The sequence below is a fragment of the Erinaceus europaeus genome, chromosome 10, assembly GCF_950295315.1.
Source record: "Erinaceus europaeus chromosome 10, mEriEur2.1, whole genome shotgun sequence".
Classification (NCBI taxonomy): domain Eukaryota; kingdom Metazoa; phylum Chordata; class Mammalia; order Eulipotyphla; family Erinaceidae; genus Erinaceus; species Erinaceus europaeus.
The window spans coordinates 115,951,345-115,976,065 of NC_080171.1; the positions used below are offsets into that span (position 1 = coordinate 115,951,345).

General features: G+C 42.7%; 1 protein-coding gene across 7 annotated transcripts in view; it reads right to left on the reverse strand.

The window, feature by feature from the left end:
* Positions 1 to 24,721, reverse strand: part of CEP192 (centrosomal protein 192) — a 105,064-nt gene that overhangs the window by 21,213 nt on the left and 59,130 nt on the right. For all 7 annotated transcript variants that reach the window (XM_060200621.1, XM_060200624.1, XM_060200626.1 and 4 more), the window contains 16 exons: positions 24,311 to 24,459; positions 20,774 to 21,004; positions 18,885 to 19,010; positions 18,261 to 18,404; positions 17,660 to 17,720; positions 16,614 to 16,753; positions 16,430 to 16,522; positions 15,783 to 15,901; positions 14,301 to 14,474; positions 11,326 to 11,416; positions 10,998 to 11,174; positions 6,531 to 6,791; positions 5,550 to 5,665; positions 2,779 to 2,888; positions 2,352 to 2,502; positions 535 to 713 (listed from right to left, as the gene is read on the reverse strand). In XM_060200621.1, coding sequence (XP_060056604.1) covers positions 535 to 713; positions 2,352 to 2,502; positions 2,779 to 2,888; positions 5,550 to 5,665; positions 6,531 to 6,791; positions 10,998 to 11,174; positions 11,326 to 11,416; positions 14,301 to 14,474; positions 15,783 to 15,901; positions 16,430 to 16,522; positions 16,614 to 16,753; positions 17,660 to 17,720; positions 18,261 to 18,404; positions 18,885 to 19,010; positions 20,774 to 21,004; positions 24,311 to 24,459 — 2,322 coding nt within the window. The remainder of the gene's footprint in view (positions 1 to 534; positions 714 to 2,351; positions 2,503 to 2,778; positions 2,889 to 5,549; positions 5,666 to 6,530; positions 6,792 to 10,997; positions 11,175 to 11,325; positions 11,417 to 14,300; positions 14,475 to 15,782; positions 15,902 to 16,429; positions 16,523 to 16,613; positions 16,754 to 17,659; positions 17,721 to 18,260; positions 18,405 to 18,884; positions 19,011 to 20,773; positions 21,005 to 24,310; positions 24,460 to 24,721) is intronic.

Consider the following 24,721-nt stretch of genomic DNA (forward strand, 5'->3'; position numbering starts at 1 on the left):
CTGAAAGAAGTTTAAAGAACTCTGTTAGGGAACTTGCAGCAGAAAAGAAGTCTGAAAATTATCACATGGTCTTATCTTGGATACCAGGTTTACTCTGAACCAGCCAAATCAGCACTGAGGAGAATAGGGCCAAGTGCCAAATGAGTGCTTTGGGGCACGTGTGGCGGGACAAAGTGCCCGTGGATGGCGGGTTCTGCTTTCTGAGGAACTGACAAGAGTGGACAGGAAGATGGCTTCATGTCAAGGACACTGTTCTGACAGAGTCCAAGTTAGGTCTCTAGTAGGTGAGGGAAGGACCACTGCACGTCCTTGGTTACGTTGGCATGGAAAGTCACATCCATGTTCTAGATGAGCCCGGGGATAAAGACAATGCACTTGACAGCGTGTTGCTTTGCCCTGCACGCATTCCAGCCCCCAGCACACTGAAGGAAGTCTTGGTGTTGCGGTCTCTTTTACTCTCTATCTACAAACAACAACACAAATGACAAAAAAGACAATGTACAACCCTGGGCCCTAGAGGTCACTGATACTCACTAGGAGAGGGGGCTACCAAGATCAGATGTTCAGGTTGAACAGTCCATGTTTCTCCAGAGGCGGCTTTGTCTTGAGGAGGGTGGATAACTTGTGAAAGAAGTGGAGAACCTTGAGGACCTTTAACTGGCAAAACATCCAGAGATACATTGCCACCATGCTTCCCCAAACTGTCAGGCTCACTAAGAGAGACAGAAATGAAAAATAATAAGAAGTCAACCTATGACACATGTTCTTATATTAACTTTTCATAAATCTCAAAACATTTAGTGGAAACTAAATGGATTATATGCCGTCTGTCTTTTTTAGTGAATAAAAATCCTTCATATTGCATGTACTAAGCATAAGATAGTTCTCCTAAAGTCTATTTAGAATATTCAATTATATTTCTTTTGTGTGTGTGTGTTCTCATTCTTGTATGTTACATGAGGTCTCCCAAGATCCACTAGAAAACTTCCCAATATTAAGAATTTAAGAAAAAAACTGAAACTCTTAATGTATCTATAATTAAAGTTTGGGAATATTTTTGATACTAAAACAAAATGTTTTCTTTTTAAAAATGTATTTGTCAGCTTCAGAAAGAAAGACTCCAGAGAATTTCTCAGTTCTAAATTACTTTTAAAAAATTTTTTTATATTTATTTATTTTCCCTTTTGTTGCAGTTATTATTGCTGTTGTTATTGATGCTGCCATTGTTCGGACAGAGAGAAATGGAGAGAGGAGAGGAAGACAGAGAGGGGGAGAGAAAGATAGACACCTGCAGACCTGCTTCACCGCCTGTGAAGCGACTCCCCTGCAGGTGGGAAGCTGGGGGCTCGAACCGGGATCCTTACGCTGGTCCCTTGTGCTTCGCGCCATGTGTGCTTAGCCAGCTGCGCTACCGCCTGACTCCCTCTAAATTACTTTTTAACTTTATCTTTTTTTTATTTGATAGAGTAGGGAGAACTTGGAGGGAGGGGGAGATAGAAAGGAAGAGACAGAAAGACAGAGAGACATCTGCAGCACTGCTCCGCCACTTGTGAAGCTTCCCCCCCCCACCCTCCAGGGACCAGGGGCTTGAACCCAGCTCCTTGAGCATGATAATATGTGCACTTAACCAGGTGCACCACCACCCAGCCCCAGAATTGCTCAGTTCTGGAATATGATGGTGCCTGGAACTAAACATGCGATGTCTGGGACCTCATGTCTTATGTGCTATCACTTTAATCTCCATCTCCCAGGGCTTTTTAAATTTAACTTTATTGGGTGGGTACTGTTTTACAAGCCAGCTGTCTCAAGGTAGAACCATACATCTCTCCCCAAATGTGCCCCAGCCTACGCCGCCCACCACCACACTAGGGCACTATGCTCCCACCCTTCTTAGAACCCCCATCTTCAGTTACTTTCTTGAGATCTGTCGATATAAACCAAAGATTTATTAATGCTTCACTTTATCTTTTCCCTCATGAGAATAAAATATTTTCTATATAATAGACTAGGTGTTATAATACACATAATCCTTAGATTATAAAAAATTGTCATTTGGGGCCAGGTGGTGGCTCACCTGGTTGAGCGCACATGTCACATGATTTTATAGAAAAAAGTAAGGTAATGTGGAAACATGTTAGAAATGGGGGAAACTCAGTGTGGGTTAAGGATGGGGATTTTTTTCCTGGTTATTTTTAAACTTTTCTAGAAGTCTGAAATTATTTCAACTAAGAAGATGAAAGTGAAGTACACATTTTGTGACAAAATTAAGAGGTTCAGCGTCAAATACTGATGTGTACTGAATCAAGTGATATTTTACAATCTTGTGGAGCACGCTTCACTGTGAGTGTTACCTCTGAGAGTCTAAGCCGGCCGTGGAAGGAGGCCGAAGAAATTCTCTACTGCAAGTGGAATCTCTGAGCTCCCCAACGACTGAGAGTATAGTTTTCCGCATGTTTCCATAAAAGAGCTGAATCTCATTAGGTCGCAGAGGAAGATCGCACACTGAAAGAAGAAACGTTGGAAATAAACAAGTCTTCACATCGTCACTCCATCCAGCGACAGATCATTTTAGACCTTTATGGCTACCGCCTAGTACCGCCTTAGGTTAGAAGCAGAATGGTATTTTGATTTTGATACTATTAGCAGCAGCATGAAGAGTTGCAGGACACCAACAGACTCAGACGGCACTATACATAACCCATGCCATCTGATTTTCGAAAAGTCAGAACTTTGAGGCAACAGGATTAAAAAGATGTTGAGACCGGCCGGAATTCTTACCTTCGGTTACAAGTAGTTCACCTTCAAAAACCTCCGCAAAGTCAATGCTGTGCAGCACACTCTGTTCAGGAATGATCTGCTTTATGATCCCTGGTTTCTGTGATAGGGCTCTGTCAATAGAGTTTTATTTTTAAAAAAAATACATACATATATATATATCTTAATTAGATTTTCATTATCAGATTTGACTAATATAGTAGGTACATATGTCTCATGTCTTAGATACTAAAACCAGGAATCTTAAAAAGAAACCTGGGGGGAGGGTGCTGGGCGGTGGCACATCCAGGTTAGTGCACTTATTACCATGTGCAAGGAGCTGGGTTTTGGCCAAGTGGTGAAGCTGGTCTGCAGATGTCTATCTTGATTTCTCCCTCTTTGTCTCCCCACCCCCTTTCAATTCCTCTGTCTTATTAAAATAAGGAAAAAATGGCCATCAGGAACGGAGGATTTTTAGTGCCAGCACTCAATAGCCCCAGCAATAACCCTGGTGGCAACAGATGAAACCTGTCTTGGAATTTACACACGGTAGTACAATGATCTGTCTCAGGTAGACATTAATATCAAAACAAATGTGCTTTAATAAGAAAAAAAGTAAAGGTTTATTATTTTGGGGTCTTAGTTTTTCATTATATGCGGTGATTCAATATCCAGGAAAATGACACAAGGAAGACATCAGAGGAGACCAAATGAGCAAATGAGATAACATTTATTTGTTTGTTTTCCCTTTTGTTGCCCTTTTTAAAATTGTTGTTGTAGTTATTATTGTTGTTATTGATGATGTCGTTGTTAGATAGGACAGAGAGAAGTGGAGAGAGATGGGGAAGACAGAGAGGGGAAGAGAAAGACAGACACCTGCAGACCTGCTTCACCGCCTGTGAAGCGACCCCCCTGCAGGTGGGGAACCGGGGGCTCGAACCAGGATCCTTAAGCCAGTCCTTGCCCTTCAAACCACGTGTGCTTAACTCACTGTGCTGCTGCCCGAATCCACATAATGACATTTTCTATCCTTTCCTAGCCAATCTTTGAGGTCAGGTAACCAAAGCGTAAATTTCTGTTAATACTCAGGTATTCATCAACAAAATAAACTTCATTACTACAAATCTGTGGCAGATGAATTTTAAAGCAACATGCTGATTTCTGTATTCCAGTAGAGAGATGGATACAAAACAAAAAACCTGGGGGTCAGGTGGTAGCGCAGTGGGTTAAGCGCATGTGGCGCAAAGCGCAAGGACCGGCATAAGGATCCTGGTTGGAGCCCCCGGCTCCCCACCTGCAGGGGAGTCGCTTCACAGGCGGTGAAGCAGGTCTGCAGGTGTCTGTCTTTCTCTCCCCCTCTCTTTCTCCCCTCCTCTCTCCATTTCTCTCTGTCCTATCCGACAACAAACAACATCAACTATGGCAATAATAATAACCACAACGAGACTACAACAACAAGGGCAACAAAAGGGGGAAAAATGGCCTCCAGGTGTGGTGGATTCATGGTGCAGGCACCAAGCCCAGCAATAACCCTGGAGGGAAAAAAAAACAAAACAAAGAGAAAAAAAACCCTGGTAATTTAATTTATTCTGGTCAAAGTTTCTGTTTCTAAAATACTGAAGAAACAAAGCCAGGTTCAAAGCTGAGCTCTCCATGTCTGGTTTGTTCTAACATCACAAAATCTCTTGCTCTGTATGCACGTGGCCTTGCCCTACTGGGAGCTAGCGGTTTCCAGCAGCAGATGAAATGCCAAAAACTTCACTTATTTTATACTCAGGTTCTCTAAGAGAGGCAACAAAATTATATAACATAAAAACTCTGAACTCAGCATACAAGAATGCGACTTATGTTTAAATCACACCTAGATTTCAATACGAATTTGACAACATTTCAACATATTAAACATTTAGTTTGGATGAGCCAAGTTTTCTCCTAGTACATGCTTTGAATACCTAGCTAAGTTAAACATTCGACACATTTCTAAAATATAACAATTTTTTCTGAGCAGCTCCCCTGGGCCTATTCTTTTAATTTTATTTCAGAGAGGGAGGGAGGGAGAGAGGAGGAGAGAGTAAGAGTGAGGGAGAGAGAGAAAGGGAGAGGGAGAGGGAGACACCATAGCACAGTTCTACCACCCATGCTGTCCACAGTGCTCCCGTGTGCTTCTGGGGTAGAACTCAGAGCACTCAACATGGTGAGTGTACAGTCAAACTTGTAAGCTATCTTCTGGCCCACAACTTATCTTTTTAATAACTCCTATTTCCTAAAACACTCCAAACAAGCCAACTGTGTTATTTATATAATATACTCATATTTTTTTTCTGAAATTGACCTGACATCATTATAAAGCTGGTTCAATTAAGTCTGAGACTCTTATTTGCGTCAAGGAAGAGATAAAACGTGTAGAGAAGAGCATTTTGCAAGGAGATGCAGGAGATGTCCTATAGGTCAGCTCTATTCTGGGGGGCGGGGCGGGGATACCAGTGCTTCCCTGCCTTTGTGCTTGCATGAGCTCACCCCCTGCAGCCGACTGTTTCCCCTTTCTAACAGTGTGAGAGACAGGAGAGGAGAAACACCACACAACTATCTAATCATCTGTGAAGCTTCCCTTCTGTGGTGCTCCTGTGTGGTGGCTGGGAGCTCACCTGCAGGTATTTCTTCTTTACATGATGGTCAGCAGTGTGACCAAAACTTTTTTTCTATTGGCTGGTAAATGGTGAAACATTTTAATGCAACAAATCCCAAGTCATTTATTAAACCTTTACTATGTCTACTAACATTACTGAATAACTTACCTTCGAAACTGCTGCCTTGAAATTTCATCTCCACCAAAGAAGTAGATAGTTGACAACTCTGTTGTGGCTTTATAATTACTTTCTCTGTCTGGTGGATTATATATTAGAGTAACATCCTGGTGTCAAGAAAAATAATCAAGACTGAATATTCAGTATTTTCATGGAAGAAATCATTTCAATCTGAATAAGCAATCATCTATGTCTAAACAATTATATAGATATGAAAGCACATGTTTGATCCTTCTAGGTAAGTATTTTTGTTACTGTCAAGTAATATTTTCTTTAAAGATTTATTTATGAGAGAGAGAACACGAGATTATCACTCTGGTATATGTGATACCAGGGATTAAAGTTGGGGTGACAGCAGAATGGTTATGCAAACCACTCTCATGTCTGAAGCTTTTAGTTCCCTGGTTCAAACCCCAGCACCACCACAAGCCAGAGCCGAACAGTGCTCTGGTTTAAAAAAAAAGAAAATAAAAGAATTTGAGATACTCATGCCTGATAATTTGACACTTTATCCACTGCATCACCTCCTGGGCTACTCAAATAATGTATTTTTTATATTTATTTATTTATTTTCCCTTTTGTTGCCCTTTTTTTTAATTGTTGTAATTATTGCTATTGTTATTGATGCCGTCATTAGATAGGACAGAGAGAAATGGAGAGAGATGGGGAAGACAGAGAAGGGGAGAGAAAGTCAGACACCTGCAGATCTGCTTCACCACCTGTGAAGCAACTCCCCTGCAGGTGGGGAGCTGGGGGCTCAAGCCGGGATCCTTACGCCGGTCCTTGAACTTCATGCCACGTGCACTTAACCCGCTGCACTATCGCCCGACTCTCTCAAATAATATTTTAACCAAAGTATACATGTCATTAATCCACCTTAAAAATGAGCACATATTTTTAAATCGAGTTTATACTTTAACCTAAAAGTAAGTTACTTACAGAGTAAAAGGATGCAGAGATTTTTATACTTACTTCTTGTGTTCTTTCCTTGAGTACAAATTTATCTGGAAAAATCCTTAATATTTTAGGGTCCAGCAAAACATTCTTCTGAGAATCTTTAAAACCTACTGCTTTAACAAAAGCTGCCCGAGAGCCAGTGTTACGAACAGAAAAAACAATTCGACTTTCTTGGCCAGGTATTAAGTCTTTCACTGTCACCAGGTAACTGTCAGATAGTTTTTTAACATCTTGCAAAATAAGATTACTGGTCCCTCCATATCCAGACAGAGGAATCTAGAAGAATAAAATATACACATCTTTATATATCTCTATGTAAGCAGAAATCAAAACAGATTATACATACATATTTTATATGTACATATATGTATATATTTTTTTGTTTTTTTGTTTGTTTGTCTGTCCACATCTGCAGATGTAGACAGAGAATGTAGAGAGGAAGAGAAGGCATGAAAGAGACCACAGCAGTGAAGCTCCCTTCGTGCGGTGGGACGAGGCTCGGGCCCAAGTTGTGTGTATGGCAAAGAGTGCACTATCCAAGTGAATTATTTCCTGGTCCACTGTCTAGCATATTAAATACTTTATCTTGAGAGAAAAATCAGAAAGTTGCAAAAGTTATTTACCTTCCAGTATGTTTTAAAAGCCAAGCTCAGGAGTGCCAGGCGGTAGTTCAGCGGGTTAAGTCCACATGGCACAAAGCGCAAGGACCGGCCCAAGGACCCCGGTTTGAGCACGAGGCTCCCCACCTGCAGGGGAGTCACTTCACAAGTGGTGAAGCAGGTCTGCAGGTGTCTGTCTTTCTCTTCCCCTCTGTCTTCCCCTCCTCTCTCCATTTCTCTCTGTCCTATCCAACAACAACAGCAATAACAACAATAACTAACAACAATGGAAAAAAGATGGATCGCCTCACGATCTCATATAATCCCAATAACTTTCTGTCTTGTGCCTCGGCTAGTAAGCACACAATTCTGTGTCTGTCTCTGTCTTACTGTCAACTCACTGTGTTAGTGTGTGAAACACCATAAGAGACCAATGACAGATAACCACTCACTGCAGGGAAGGTTATGACACCTTTCAGTGTCTTAAACAGATTTGACATTCTCGTCTACCATCCTGAACCAAAGTGTAGCTATTTAAATTTGTAATCAATAGCCCTCTTAAAATTCTAAAAAGAAAAAAATGTCTTCCGAAATTGTCAAGTGTTCCCCGGAAGGTGAAGCGGTCTCTGGTGACAGCATGGCACAGTAAGCAAGTGGGGATTCTACAGGTTCTTACTCTTCATACAATGTGCGCTTAAGCTGGTGCACCACGGCACGGCCCCCTTCTCATTCCTAGAACCACCAAGTGCTCTTCCACCAGTGGGCCAGGCACCCATCTCACAGACACATCAGTATTAATAATCCATCTTGTTGTGAGCTGAGCCATATTCATATGGACCTGAGGTCAGCAGTAAATCCACCTCTGAGAATACAGGTCACCTAGCAGCTAGGACTCCTCCTAGGCGTTTGGTCTGTCTGAAGAGGATGACTATACAAACTGTTGACTATCGTAACAGAGGGTTCCAGGTTGGGTGGTTGCGCCGCCCCGACACGATCGCCAGGGAGCCTGACAGGGTCATCTCCTCTGGACCTGCATTCAGACTTCAAAGAAGCTGGGCAGGAGGACGAGAATGGGTCGACGCATTCTCCCCCCGTTATTGCTACAAATAATCATACTGTCACAATTGATTAATAGTGCTTTGGCAGTGCCTGGTGGGAATGGAGAGTCAGAAGCACCCCCTCTCCCTTACACAGGGGCATATTTGAAAGTTACATTATAGGGAGTCGGGCCGTAGCGCAGCGGGTTAAGCGCAGGTGGCGCAAAGCACAAGGACCGGCATAAGGATCCCGGTTCGAACCCCGGCTCCCCACCTGCAGGGGAGTCCCTTCACAGGCGGTGAAGCAGGTCTGCAGGTGTCTATCTTTCTCTCCTCCTCTCTGTCTTGCCCTCCTCTCTCCATTTCTCTCTGTCCTAGCCAACAACGACGACTACAACAATAAGACAACAAGGGCAACAAAAGGGAATAAATAAATAAAATAAATATTAAAAAAAAAAAAGTTACATTATGAAAGTGGGGAAGGTGGGTCAACGTAGACGGACAAAACAAGTCATGTTATGACTTGCCCCTCATAGAAAGAATGCAGAGATTGAGGCCTCCCTGGTACAAATTGACGTATTGAAACAAAAAAAGATTAATAGTTAAACTGTACCAGACCTAGATGAGCAGTGATCCTCAACTAGGCAAAGATCTGTATGCCCCCCCATAAAAGATTAATAATAGAAATAGCCCTCTGCAAAAGTCAAAAACAATTCTGGGTATGCCCTCCCCTGAGAACAGGGCGATACTAAGCATTGTACCATTCTTTACAGTTATAGGGGAGTAACATGTAGCCTGCCAAAGCCACAAGACTAAGCTGGCTATTTAGGCAACATGAATGTAACCTGGAAAAAGTATAAAAGCTAAAGCAGTTTCACTATTAAAATGAGTCCAGATTCACCCTCCAATAGAGTGTGGTGTCTATCTGTTCTCCCTCGCGCCGACTCCTGACCCACCGGGGAGGTTGCCTTCAAGACCCCTGACCCTCCTGCTGCTCATCCACTGTGGTGGTCCGCGGCAGGTGGTGGTGTACTTGGCTGAGCACGTAGCTGCAGGGAGGAAGCGTCATGAGCAGTGAAGCAATGCTAAAGCTGTCTCTCTCTCTCTCTCTCTCTCTCTCTCCCCCTTCCCTTCTGATTTGACTCTATTCAATAAATATACAAAATAAGGAAAACAAAACACAATGCTCGACCTCAAACCACAAGGTTCTACTTTCAACCAGAGACTCGACCTGAAACTAGTCTAAGTATTTTCAGCATAGTCTAAAACATACCGACCGGCCACCTTTACAAGCCACTTCATCTCTGAAACCAGATCATCAAGATGTGCTGCATGTTCTGTATCATCATCCATGTGCTGTATGTCGTACTCTGGCATTATGTCCTGGGCTCCCACGTGAGGATGCTATTTCTAAAGATGGCCCCTTCTATCTTTGAGTGGTAGTACCCACCAAGGCTCACGTGGCCCAGTGATAGGCTCTCCAGAAGTTCTGCCAAGCTCCAACGTAAAAGACAGCTGTTATTTGCCAAAAGTAATCTCCTCCAAAAGTAATCACCTGTCTTTTAACAATACCTCAAAAGTTGCTGTTTAATCTTGTAATTCATCACATTCCCTCTCTTTGATACTAGAAGCAGGATCAGAATGTTAGTCCTAGTTCACTGCTAAACAGCGGTGCTGTGTTAAGATGGGCACATTGATACAGAAAGTTTCACTTAACTATCTCCTTCTCCCTTCTCACTGATTTATCAATTTTATCACACTGCTCTGAATGTACTCACAAAAATGACCTAGTGGGGTCAGGTGGTGGCACACCTGGTTAAGTGCACACGTTACAGTGCGCAAGGATCCGGGTTCAAGCCCCTGGTCCCCACCTGCAGGGGGAAAGCTTCACGAGTGGTGAAGCAGGGCTGCAGGTGTCTCTCTGCCTCTCTCATCCTCTCTGCCCCCCCCCTGCTCTCAATTTCTGTCTGTCACTATCCAATAAATAAATAAAATGAAAATAAAATTAGAAAAAAAAAATGACCTAGCATCATTTTTCCTAGTTATTCTAGCAAAGACCAAAAAAAAAAAATTATCTTTGTATTCTTGGTGTTTGGAAAAACATTAGCAAATGGGATTCTAAAAAAAAAATCTAAAAAATAATAAAATTTACTTAGAAAATTAATACTTTATAAAACAGCTCTGTCTGAATCTGTACCACATGTTCCTAAAATCTGGGTACATTTCAAAACTATTCAACTGAAATGTAACTTACAAGTATTAGACAAAGAGAGGTAAAATACAGGTGAAACTGAGTCTAGTCTATTGTGGCAGACAGAACTACGGACTCTCAAGAGGGAGGGAAGGAGGAAGAGAGGATGCGGGACACCCAAGTGCGTGATGGTGGAGGCGGGAGTGGTGTGTGGACACCTGTCACAGGGTGGCGAGACACTACTCCTGTGACGGCTGTCTTCTAAGCCATTATTCCCCACTAATAAAGTGATTTTAAAAAACACTAGAGGCGCTGGTGGTGGCACACCCGGTTGAGTGCACGCATTATCACGCATAAGGACACAGGCTCCTGGTCCCACCTGCAGGCGGGGAAGCTTCACAGCTGTCTTTCTTCTTCTATCTCCCTCCTTTCCCTCTCAATTTCTCTGTCTCACCAAATAAATGAGTATAAAAAACTCATAAAAGATTGTTACATAAACACAAAGTTACAACTCCCCAACTTGTCTACAATCTGGGTAATTAGGTATTTTGACTTTTTAAAAGCACAATATATGTAGTTTTACACTACTACAACAACAGTTATGACATATCATGAACTCTGTGGGAGAAAAAAAAAAGTTCTAAGATCCTCTTACCGTAAACTTAACACCCGGCTGTAACTGAATTCCAGGTTGTTTAATTTCTAGTCTAGCCAACATACAAGACAGTCGAGTAGGTGCAAACAATACACAGATGTTAATGTCTTCTTTTGGGTGAATTTTGATCTCACAACTATTGGTCACTTGCTCTTCTGAACCGAATGTGTGATGAAGCTACAATTTAAAAATTAGTACCAGATAAATCAAAACTACAGCACAACTAAAATACTCCACTAACAAAAATATTCAAAGATAAATGATCTGTATACGCAATGCTCTGGATCCAGAAAGAACAGAAGACAAAAAGACCATACATTCCACAAACCTGGAAGCAGTCCTGATCTTTTCCTCTAATGAGCAGTCGTAAATGTTGGGTTGCAGACGTAGAATTATTTCTCAAAGCTAGTTTTTGAAGCCTGAAAATCATTACATATTTTAAGTACTGTTTTCCTCCATGAATATACCTACAGCTCTATTAAAAACAAGTCATTAAATGTGACTGCAATGTTTGACTGCACACATGTTAGCAGCCCAGAACCAACTCTGCTTAGTCTTAGAAGGCTACCTTTTTAAAGCTACACATTCAAGACTCATCTTTTTTTTCCCCCCCTTTTGTTGCCCTTGTTTTTTTTTAATTGTTGTAGTTATTGTTGTTGTTGATGTCATCGTTGTTAGGACAGAGAGAAATGGAGAGAGGAGGGGAAGACAGAGAGGGGGAGAGAAAGTCAGACACCTGCAGACCTGCTTCACCGCCTGTGAAGCGACTCCCCTGCAGGTGGGGAGCCGGGGGCTTGAACCGAGATCATTATGCTGGTCCTTGTGTTTTGTGCCACATGCGCTTAACCCGCCTCGCTACTGCCCGACTCCCAAGACTCATCTTTAATAGAGAAATGTTTGTTGCTTAATCTTTCTCCTTAGCACCTTTGGTGTGCTTACTACTTACAGTATATCTTTTAAATAATATTTTATTTACTTTTATTTTACTGGACAGAGATAGAGAAATCGAGAGGGAAAGGGGAGATAAAGAGAGACACTTGAAGCCGAGTTCTTGAGCACAGTAACATGAGCACCACCCCCTAGCCCTTCACATTGTATCTTTTAGGCATTACCTGCCTTCAAAGCGCTAATCGTGAAAATCCAAATGAACAAAATCCAAGTGAGATGAGTGTGCCTTATTTTCCTAGGACACCTGCCACTTAACTGCTTTTATATTACTGTGAGTCTTCAAACTGTCTCTGGACCACGACAAGGTACAAATGGATAAACAGATAGATAAAAATCTACCAACAAGGAAGTTCAACTAGATCCTTTACGCAGTGACAAAATTATGACTTTATAGAGGCAATTTTTCACACCTATAGTAGAAATTTAGCCACAAGTTTCTAATTAGTCAGATGCAAATGTACAGATAAAGCATATGGGACAAGTACAAAAAAGAGCAAAGTGTGAGAGTAAACATTCAGGATTAATAATTACCCAAGTTGTGTTATGTTTGAGGGTGGTTAAAAAAAAAACCAAAAAACAACTAGTAGCTCAAGAGGCAGCACAGTGGCGACAGCACCGGATCTAAAAGCAAAGCTTCAGCCCCGGAATCATAAGTACCACAGTGATACACTGGGTGCTTTTCTCACTCAAATAAATAAATGAGTCTAAAAAACAACTTCAAAATAATTTTTAAAATAGCTATGTTGCTAGCCTTATGAAGAAAAGGTATATTATTATTATTGTTGTTGATGTTGTTATTTCGCTAATTCCACTGCACTGGGCAGACTCTGTCTGCCTGCCTGTCTGCTCCTCTCTCTTTCTCCCTTCTTTTGAAACAGAGGTTGAAAGACCGAGAGGAAGAGAAAGAGAAGAGACATCACAGCACTATCTCACTGCTTGTGAAGTTTCCCCTGGGCAGGTGCTTCCTTGTGGTGAAGGAGGCTCAAACCCAGGTCCTTGAGGATGGCGAACGGTGTGCTGTCTCAGCTGAGCTATCTCCTAGCCCCATGCCAATTAACTCAGAGTTATGCATAACGCGTGACTAAATACAAAATAAGAATAAAGGTATAATTTACATTTAACTAGGATAACCTACTTGCTCTACTGAAGACCCCTTACACTTCTTATAGCATGAAATATAAAGTGCCGGGCGGTGGCACACCTGGTGAGCACACGTTACACTGCACAAGAGCCCAGGTTCAAGCCCCTGGCCCCCACCTGCAGAGGGAAAGCTTCACGAGTGGGGAAGCAGGGCTGCAGGTTGGCCTCCTCTCTCCCTCTCCTCCCTTCCACTCTTAATTTCTGTCTCTATCCAATAAATGTTTTTTAAAAATACGTTGAGTTTTTTTAAAAGGTATTAAGTTATCACCCAGTAGATTTAAATTCTTTTTTTTTTTCCCCTTTTGTTGTCCTTGTTGTTTATTGTCATTGTTATTATTGCTGCCGTTGTTGGAGAGGACAGAGAGAAATGGAGAGAGGAGGAGAAGACCGAGAGGGGGAGAAAGCCAAATGCAGACCTGCTTCACCACCCACGAAGCAACTCCTCTGCAGGTGGGGAGCCAGGGGCTTGAACCGGGATCCTTACGCACCTTGCACTTTGTGGCATGTGCACTTAACCAGCTGTGCCACCACCTGGCTCCATAGACTTAAATTCTTAAACTTCTCCAATTATTTTTCTCCCCTTCCATCTCTTCTTCCCTCCCTCCCTCCCTCCCTTTTGCTAGACAGAGACAAAAAGGCAGAGAGAGTCAAAGACATCACAACACTGAGGAGATCACACACTTCCATGTGATGAGGGCTAGGCTGACACGGGGACTGCACACATGGCAAAGCAGCACACTGTCCACGTGAGCTATTCACTGGCCCAACTTCTTCCTCTGTGTGTCCGACAGAGAAATGAAAGGAGAGAGGAGGGTGGGAGGGAGAGAGACAGACAGATACATATATACCTCTGAGCACTGCTCCATGATATGTGGTTCTGGGTTTTCAACAATGGCCTCAGACATGTGTTCTACTCCTAAGTCAACTGAGTGGCCCCCTTTTAAACGACCCCCTTTGAAACTTTCTATAGTGCTTTCCAGAGAAAGAATTAAGATACTTTTAACAGTCAGCAGAGAATTCACCCAGGAGACTCAGGAAACTAAAAACTAATGGGGGGGGGATTAATTTTTAAAAAAAGAATTTTAATGAAGAACTTTAAATTCAGGATAGAAAGATTTGAAGAGCACTGGATATTTTAATTCAAGTCTAAAAGCCCTGAAGCTCCTAATCAGGATGACAGAGAACAGCATTAAATGGTGCTCTGTGCATACTTACTGTGTTCTACCAAGAGGGACACCTCCCCAAGCCATAAACTGTTTATTGGATAAAATTGATGGACTATCGGAGCAAGAGCCAGGAGTCAGGGGTTTATTTTCTGAAGAAACGACTTCACCTTTTAACACAACTTCATACTGAGGTCCAAGTGGCTGCACAAATATTTTCAGGATCCTAACAAAAACAAAACAGAAAAGCAATCTAAGTTGAATGTCCAGAATTTAATTCACTTGACAGTTCTTTCCCACAAGCTTCGCCTGTCCACCACCGAATTTGGTGCTGAGGATGCAATTGCGACAGTCCCACTCTTAGGACTTCTACTCCAGAAAAGACAAAGAAGGAGACTGCCACAAAACCATCTGGAGAGGGGAAGGAGTTCGTATGTTACAGGAATGCTGCTGCATACTTATGAGGAACCTGGGAAGCACTGAAAAGGGTTTTCCCAGTGAAATTAACCTAATGGAGTTGATGGCAGGCGTGACTGGCAAAGCATCAACGCATGTGTAGACTGACTCTTCTCCATTAAGGCCACAGAGACAGCAGGAGCACAGTACGGCACTGGAGCCAAGCAGAACACAGGTCATGTGTGTCTCAGGACAGTGTGTTTCTATGTTAGGTGCACCTAACAAGTCATGACGATGGCTCTGACTGTTTGAACGTGGTGGCTTTCACCTTTTTCAGTTTGGTGCCAGAAAGTTACAGGTCTGGATCAGGAATGGGAGAAAAGCATAGAAAAAAATACCTGGCAAGGCTTTCTTAAGAGAAAGTTAATGAGAAATATCAAAGTTGACATTATTTATTTTCATTAGAATGTATTTGAAAACAGTGCTATTTTCAATTCAAGCTGTTGTAAATGGAGATTCTTAATAAACAGAAGAAAAAACAAACAAACAAAACCAAAACCCAAGGCTGAAAGAAGAGCTTAAATGGTTATTTATACCATCTACTAGGTAAGGTAAAGACAGGTACTTTAATATTCCAGGCTGATGGGTAAAGGACATAAATAAATGGCTATTTTGACAGATGTGTAAAAAGTTGCCACTACACGCTGCGGAAGTTGTGGTCTACATACACAATGGAATACTACTCAGCTATTAAAAATGGTGAGGTCACCTTCTCACTTCGTCCTGGATGGAGCTTGAAGGAATCATGTTAAGTGAGATCAGCCAGAAAGAGAAGGATGAATATGGGATGATCTCACTCACAGGCAGAAGTTGAAAAACAAGATCAGAAGGGAAAACACTAAGCAGAACTTGGACTGGAGTTGGTGTACTGCACCAAAGTAAAAGACGCTAGGGTGGGGGGTTCAGATCCTGGAACATGATGGCAGAGGAGGACCTAGTAGTGGCTGAATGGAAATGTGGAAAACTGAGAAATGTCACACATGTACACACTATTGTATTTTACTGTCGACTATAAACCATTAATCCCCCAATAAAGAAATTTAAGAAAAAAGCTGCCACTACACACACATTATATTACCTCTCCTCAGAGGCTTTGGGATCCTTTGGAGCAAATGCAACGATAACTTCCTGTTCTTCTCCAGGCTTAAGAAATAACTTCTCTGGGTTCACTGAAAAGTGACTTCCTTGACCCGGGAGCTAAAACATATTCACATAATTGTAATTAATGCTTACTTACAAATCAGAGCTTTTAGTTACTCTCTTTGTCTTCCATACTTTCTCCCTTTTACCAACAGGTTATTGGCCCCTCCTGTCCATTACTGTCCTCCATCCTCTTCCATGGCAAACTTTTACCTCCTGCCACATCCCCTCTGCTGTTCACATTGACACCCTCTCACCCAACCCCTAGTCTCTACAGTCTCCATCTGTGGACATCTATGTGTGTGGACCACCCTCCTCCATCTCCACTGAGCCACCGCAAAACACACACTTGAACTTAGTTCTTCGGTATAACATAGGAGCCATCAAAGTTCAAGTTTCTTGTCTTCTAGTTTCCACTAGGGTAACACTCAGGTTGAGAGCATTTGTGCAGACTGTACAACTGCTCCACAGTATTTAGACAAGGCAGGTGGCACAGCAACCTTCAGGATGTGAGGAGATAATCACTGTCTGAAAGTCTGAAGAAGCACTCTGTTACAGTACTCTGTTACAGACACGAATTCTTACCTTGATATCTAAGTAAACACTAATATTCCCAGCATTTTTCAAAGGTAGATGCTGTTTTGTTGAGGAAGCCACACTGGCAAACAAATGAATAGTCTGGAGGATGGAGTAAAGACAGCACTTAAAAATATTGTCGCGGTTAGAAGGAAACAAACTGGAAATACAATAGTGACAAAGAAAGAAGTACCTGCAAGTCTTTTGGAGCATGTATTCTAGCCACTCCTATTCTTGCTCGAAGACCTACGCTCTTAATGGCGGATGTTGGGTTTGGGCTATCGACTTCAACATCAACTCTTGCCAAGAATTCTTCTGCGGAGTCAAGGATTTCTATAGAAGTTCAGACTTTTAGTGCAGACATCAGAGTTATTTTCATTATAAATACCATCAGTGAGTGGCCCAACACTACGCCTTCAGAGGTAAGAAATCTCAAGCAAGATTTTTTTCTTTTGCGTTAAAATCACAGAAGTACAGACATGAGGGACCAGGTCAGCTGGTGGCGCACCTGGTTGAGCGCACATGTTACCATGCACAAGGACCCAGGTTCAAGCCCCAGTCCCCACCTGCAGGGGGAAAGCTTCACAAGTGGTGAAGCAGGGCTGCAGGTGTTTCTCTGTCTCTCACCCTCTCTATCCCTCCCTTCCCTCTCGATTTCTGACTGTCTCTATCCAATTAATAAATAAAGATAATTAAAAGAAAGAAAGAGAGAAAGAAAGAAAGAAGTAGAGACATGAGTTTACAAGAGGGCAGTGGACTTTGCCGGGCCCTTGTGTTTGTTCAATGATATGTGCACTTAACCATGTGTGCCACTACCCGGCCCCCCACCCAAAGTAAGATTCTGGTATTTGTCTGGACTACCACACTTGCAAGGATCTGATCCAGAATAGTATGCCCTCTGCCCTATTTTTAAAACAACAAAATATTTAACAAATTCACATTTACTGATGGAAGAAATTAGCCTCCATTTTGTGATCCACTGACTATAGAGGAAAGCGATTCTCACCAAGTGTAGAAATGATACCTGAAAGCAAAGGGCAAGGACCGGTGTAAGGACCCAGGTTCGAGCCCCCAGCTCCCCACCTGCAGGGGAGTCGCTTCACAGGCAGTGAAGTAGGTCTGCAGGTGTCTGTCTTTCTCTCCCCTCTCTGTCTTCCCCTCCTCTCTCCATTTCTCTCTGTCCTATCCAACAACGATGACATCAATAACAACAACAATAAAAAAAAAAAGAAATGATACCTGAAGAAGGAACCTGCTTTGGGGGGCTATGGAAAAGAACCCAAACCATCAGAACTGGATCCTGTGAGAGAAAACAAGGCACACAGCATTAAGATCTCAGTGAGGGGACTGGGGAATGTTACGCATGTGCAAACTATTGTATTTACTGTCGAATGGAAAACACTAATTCCACAGTAAAGAAATTTAAAAAAAAAATCTCAGTGAGGGACCAGGTGGTGGCAATGTTCAAGGGCCTGGGTTCAAGCCCCTGGTCCCCTTCTGCAAGGGGAAAACTTCACAAGTGGTGAAGCAGTGTTGCGGATGTGTGTGTGTGTCTCCCTCCCCCCTCTACTTTCAATTTGTCTCTATCCAATAAATAAGCTAAACTTAATTAAAATAAAGTCTTAAGAAGAGTATCCTTCAGCAACTTCCTCCATTCTAAACCAGCCTTCAGGTTAGGCAGATAAGCATAATGGCTTTGTAAAAGACTCGCAAGCCTGAGGTTCCGAGGTCTCAGGTTCAATCCACAGCACCACCAATCAGCCAGAGCTGAGCAAGGCTCCGGTATGAAACAAGCCAACAAAACCCTAAACCAACTCTTTCATTCACCCAGTTTACCCACCTGTCCATCGTAACTGGCAGGCATCATGTGGGTGATCACTGAAGGAGCCGCAAGCTGAGCAATCACATTGGCGTACGGGGTGCCTTTCCCAGAAGAAAGGACAGGTTCCTTGGACAGTGTAAAGCAGCGCCAGGCTACAGCATTCTGTTCAGAAGAAAGAACCAGTTTCAGTAAAGCCAGCAGTATAATGTTAGTGGAATGCAGTTTGTTAACATAGTCCTTAACAGTAAAAATTTGCTTTGGGGGAGTTGGGCAGTAGCGCAGTGGGTTAAGCGCCAGGTGGCGCAAAGTGCAAGGACCAGTGTAAAGATCCCGGTTCGAGCCCCTGGCTCCCCACCTGTAGGGGAGTCGCTTCACAGGCGGTGAAGCAGGTCTGCAGCTGTCTATTTTGCTCTCCCCCTCTCAGTCTTCCCCTCCTCTCTCCATTTCTCTCTGTTCTATTCAACAAGGATGACATCAATAACTACAACAATAAAACAACAAGGGCAACAAAAGGGAATGAATAAATAAATTATTATTTTTAAAAATTTGCTTTTGTAATAGTACTAACCAATATTTATAGCATCTACAATTTCAAATGATTGCACTCTACAAAGGGATTCCTCACTGTATATTAGTACTTACAGCATTAATAATAAGTCTGATTGGTACAACTGCATGTGTCTTGTTTCTCAGTTTTAGTGGAAGAGCTTTCCAGCCTCCGTAAGTCAGGTCACCAAAATCGAGAACATCATCCTTTTCTGTTTCTACCTAACAATGGGGGGGACGGCTTATTAAAAAATAACATGATTAAAGATCACAGCTTATGTTCTTATCACTGCCCTTTTGAGTGTTAAATAGAGTCGGCATTAAAGGTAGTTACAGGGACTGAGCTGTGGGGCGCCCTGACAGCACACACATTACCATGACCAGGACCTGGGTTCAAGCCCCTGGTCCCCACCTGCAGGGGAACACTTCATGAGTGGTGAAGCAGGGCCACAGGTGACTCACACACACTCTCTCTCTCTCTCTCTCTCTGTGCTTCCTTTCCGTTTCCATTTCTCTTGGTCTGCATATAAAGAGAGGGAGAAGATGGGAAGATTTAGTGAAAAGGAGAGAAAAGGGCCAATGGGAGTGTTGGCTTAATCTTGCAGGCACTGAGCCCCAGCAATAGCCTTGGTGGCAATTAAAAAATAAATGAATGAATGAATGAATAAATAAATAAAATTAAGTTAAAAAATAAAAAGGGTTGTAAATTATACAACAAGTGTCTCTGAGTCCTTCCACAATTGCTGTTTTCTACAGAAGTAAATGTTAAATTCTGTTTGGGTGAATTTTAAAGAACGAGAAATGGAAGCCAAGTGTGCGATACAAAAGCTGTCCTGCCCCTCATTCAGACACGCCCATCTCTAAAAATCACAATTATAGTTTTGCTGAATGAAACAACAAAGTCACTTTAGCAGTTCAGTAACCACTGTTGAGTATGGTTAGCGAATATGTTAGATTTGATCCACATTTTTAAAATCCTAATTAACAGCTGTTCCGCTTTTCCTGCTCTCACATTATTTGTTCTTGTTCAGCACATCAGTGCGAACTTCAGTCACAACCAAGACAGTTACTGTTAAGTAGTGCTGGAGTTTGTAATCCTTAGCTGAGATTTCAAAATTACTGAGATGTAGTCATGACCCTAAGATATCAGGGTACATTTAAAATGTAGTGTCGGGGCTAGGTGGTGCGGTCGGTAAAGCACACGCAGTACAGCGTGCAAGGACTGGGGTTCAAGCCCCTGGCCCCACCTGCGGGGGGGGGGGGGGGAGAGTAGGGGGAGCGGGAAGCTTCATGAGTGGCGAAGCAGAGTTGCAGGTGTCTATCACTCTATCACCCACTTCCCCTCTCAATTTCGGTCTCTATCTGAAATAAATAGTAAACATCTAAAAAACAAAAACAAACAAGAAACTAGTGTTATCCCAATATGGAGTCAGGGCTGAGTGTCACTTCCTTATCTCGACTAGACCTAGTTTCTTTCACTTCCGCAAGAAGGAGTGAAGAGGAACTATTTTCAGCTAGCAAATAAGCTTCTCTCTTTTTAACATGGTATGCTCCTCACCATGTATCAAATTACTTCACAGAAACCGGATTTAAAAAAAAAAGTTAACTGTCATCCTTTGCTTTATAATAATCATAACAGGCTTCTATGTGCTTCTGTAAAGCAACAGAGAGACTTAGGAATATGAAGATTATATATTTTAAAGATTTTACTTATTTATTAATGAGGAAGATAAAAAGAGAGAGAAAGAACCAGACATCACTCGGGCACATGTGCTGCCGGGGATCGAACTCAGGACCGCATGCTTGAGAGTCCAAAGCTTTATTACTTTATCACTATTCCAGGACCACAGGAATATGATAATGTTTGGCTAGACAGCAGCTTTGGGACACCTCCCCCACAGGATCATTACCCCTCAGACATGACTCCTGAAGTAAAGGGCACTCACTAAAGTCCCAGGCACAGCAAAGCTACGTCGAACAGTTACCTCAATCACAGGTGTCTCAGCAAGTGCAGTGAGAACGACTCTGTTTGCCAAGGCTTCTGCTTGTACTATTGTGTCAGAATCAGCAGAAAATGGCCATGAAGCCACACTGAATATACATCTAAAAATCCCAGGATCAGAGGGGATGAAAAGTACTTTTATTTCTTCTGTGGAATGAGGTCTTACGATAATTTTATTCTTGAAAACTAAGCAAGGATATGCCGAAAGATCCACCTAGAATGAGAAAGAGAAAAATCCAGAGAGAGCGCCACATGGCTCATTAAAAAATGCTTTACATTGAACAGCGAGAAATAGAATCAACTAATTTAAGAGTCCCTTTCCTAGTCACTATAATTATAATCCATTACATCTTCAAATATGCTCCAAGACTTATAACTTATGATCTGTCAAGTAAATTAGTCAATATTATAAAGGCTTATGAAAATAAAAGTGTGTATTCTTGGTTTATAGTAAAGCGAACACATCTATATATTCACTTTCCCTGACCATGTCACAGACAATGGCAGCACTGCCTTGACACTTCCTTGATGGTTCTTGGATCTGGTCTCTGCAGCTGTACAACACAGGGAATCAGGCTGATCTCAAAGGTCCTTGCTATGCCTTAAAACGTATTATTCTGGGTCCCTTCTCCCTGGGAATAAGTACCTTCTTTTTGACTCCTTTTCCAGACACAACACTGCAGGCCACAAGGCTCTGGAAAGGCTCTCCTCTTCATCCACCCTCCAGCTCTCCCCCAACCACTTGCTTTCATCTAACGTCAGGATCACAGAAAGAAGAGGGAAGAGGTAGAGCGAGCGGTCTGAGAAGAGAGTAAGTACACAGGCTGGGAGGTGGCACACACTCGCTACCACCAACAGCTTGGACTCAAGTCCCCAGGCCCCACCTGTGGGGGAACTTCATGACTGGGGAAGCAGTGCTAGAAGTCTCTATCTCCCTTTTCCCTCTCGATTTCTGTCTCCAACAAAATAAAAAGTATTTAACAAATATTAAAGAGAGAGAGAGAATACACAGGGGCACAGAACTATGGGATGGAACCATATACTCTGTAATCTTCTGATCTTGTAAATCACTATGAGTTACAAATCAAAAATGGCAGAGTGTCTGTGAGAAAGAGGGAGAGGACAGACAGTCAATAAGGCTACTGCTAGGAAGGAAGAGGAAGAGGACACATGTCTACAGAGGCAAGTAGCAGTCGCAAAACCGGAACACTCCAAAGCAAGAGCTGCTGGGCAGGTTTCTCACTCCTCATGCTCTGGTGCTCACAGCAGTGTGCATTTGGAAAAGGAAACTAAGGAGCCTAGAACTCAAGGGGCTGGGTGGTGGCGCACCTGCTTGAGTGCACAAGGACCCAGGTTCGAGCCCCCAGTCCCCACCTGCAGGGGGAAAGCTTTGCAAGTGGTGAAGCAGTGTTGCAGGTGTCTCTCTGTCTCTCCCTCTCTATCACCCCCTTCCCTCTCGATTTCTGGCTGTCTCTATCCAGTAAATAAAATAAAGATAAAAAAGTCAGGGAGTCAGGCGGTAGCACAGTGGGTTAAGTGCACATGGCGCAAAGTCAACGACCGGCGTAAGGATCCCGGTTCAAGGCCCCGGCTCCCCACCTGCTGGGGAGTCGATTCACAAGTGGTGAAGCAGGTCTCCAAATGTCTGTCTTTCTCTCCGCCTCTCTGTCTTCCCCTCCTCTCTTCATTTCTCTCTGTCCTATCCAACAACGACAATAAAACAATAAGGGCAACAAAAGAGAATAAAATATTTTTTAAAAGTCTAGAACTCAAGTAGCTGCAGCTGACCACATAAGAGACCCTCACTGTAGGCTGATGATCAGACTTTAGTCTCAAGTATTTCAAAGCACCATCTAAGCACGAATAAGATAAACTAGTAAAAAAGATTCCAGGGCTAGGGAGACAACATAATGGTTCCACAAAAGACTTTTATGCTTGAGGCTCTGAAGCCCCAAGTTCAATCCCCAGCACCACCATAATCCAAAGCGGGTCAGTGCTATGGTCTCACTCTGTGTCTTTCTCACTGCATCTCTCTCATTAAAACTAAGTAAATAAAATAGAAATAAATAAATAATTGAAAAAGAAGATTCCAGTGACTAAATGAAGTTACAAGTCTCAAGAATAGCTTGTTTCTTTTTTTTTTTGACAAAAACTTTCATTGAGTCAAATTTAACATAAACTGACTGTGGTGACCCCAGCAGGAGTTTGGGGCTATTAGCACACAAATGACCTTACCCTGAGGAGGTGCTTCGGAGAAGGGAATGTATAAAAAAGCAAGGGAGTTTGAGCACGTGGGCTCTTTCTGGCTGGTTGCTGCTGCTGCTGCTTCTGGTCAGAAGCTTCCTCTGGTCAGGTGTCCGCCATGTCTACTTCTCCTGGGAACTGAGCACGTGTGACTCTGCTAGCCGGTAAACTTTTAGACCCCTCTACAGCCATGAGCAACCTTTACCAGAGCTGATAATCGTTTATCTTATGGGACTAAACTTTGATAACCATATTCAGACTTTATAGACCTAGCGGTACGCTTAACCCTTGATGATAGTTGCTTATTTTGCCTTTTACCTGTTTCGCCCTAATAAACTGTGTATTGATTAAACCAGTTCCCAGCTCCCGCTGTGAATCCTTCTATAAGCGCCACAAGCAGCCCCAACCCCCTTACCTCTTTGTAAGTTAATTTACAACAACTGACAAGGGGATACAAACAGCTTTCAGTGGTTTAAGTAATAATAAAAGCATGCTTATATGACTTAATAAAAGCATGCTTATATGACTTAATAAATAACAATGAAATATAGGGATTAGTAAATAACAACTGCTGAGAACTGAGACACCTCGCTTTCACTTCTTATACTGAAATACTACAAACGGGGGTGGGGGGTAGATAGCATAATGGTTATGCAAACAGAGTCTCATGCCTGTGGCTCCATCCAGTCTCAAGTTCAACCCCCCACACCACCATAAGCCAGAGCTGAGCAGTGCTCTGGTAAAAAAAATAATAAACTGCAATAGTTAAAAAAAGAAAGAAAGGGGGGCCGGGCGGTAACACAGCGGGTTAAGCACACGTGGTGCAAAGCGCAAGGACTGGCATAAGGATCCCAGTTTGAGCCCCCAGCTCCCCACCTGCAGGGGAGTCGCTTCACAGGTGGTGAAGCAGGTCTGCAGGTGTCTGTCTTTCTCTCCCCCTCTGTCTTCCCCTCCTCTCTCCATTTCTCTCTGTCCTATCCAACAACAACCACATCAACAACAACAATAACTACAACAACAATAAAAAACAAGGGCAACAAAAGGGAAAGTAAATAATAAAAAAAAATTTTTTTAAAAAGGAAGAAAGAAATACTGCGAACCGGGGGGGGGGGGGGGGGGACACAAGGAAAAGACGCCTTTCTGGTGACTGTGGACAGGTACAAATGGTGTGTGGGGGTGGCAGACTCCCCGAAGAAGAAATACTAAAGGAAAGAGAAATTCAGCATCAACCATCAGGAAATTGCTAAGTAGAAGGATCAAGATTAAGACAGCTTACCTTTTCACCATTAATAGTAATGCTGAGAACCCCAACGCTGACCTGCAGCCAGCGGTCAGTCGGGTTTAGTACGCTGAGATGTGTCTGCGAAGCAATGCCGACACAGCAGGCGTGAGGAAACTTCAATTCCTCCGGCACTCGCACTTTCCCTTGGTAAAGAGAAGGCACAGTCAAAACTCAATTGCCATCAAATTCCCAGTTCAAAGTACAGTTGGCTAAGTGGAAATTAATAGAAAGTGGGTTATTAAACTGGAAAAAAAAAAGCACACACACCACAGTCTCAGGGAGTTCTTGATAATGTATAAGCCTCAACAATTTCTCCTACTGCATCGATCTCAGAAGAACAATTAAAACTGATCCAATCCATAATGTACACCTATTCAACTCGATGTTGCTACCTATTAGTAATCT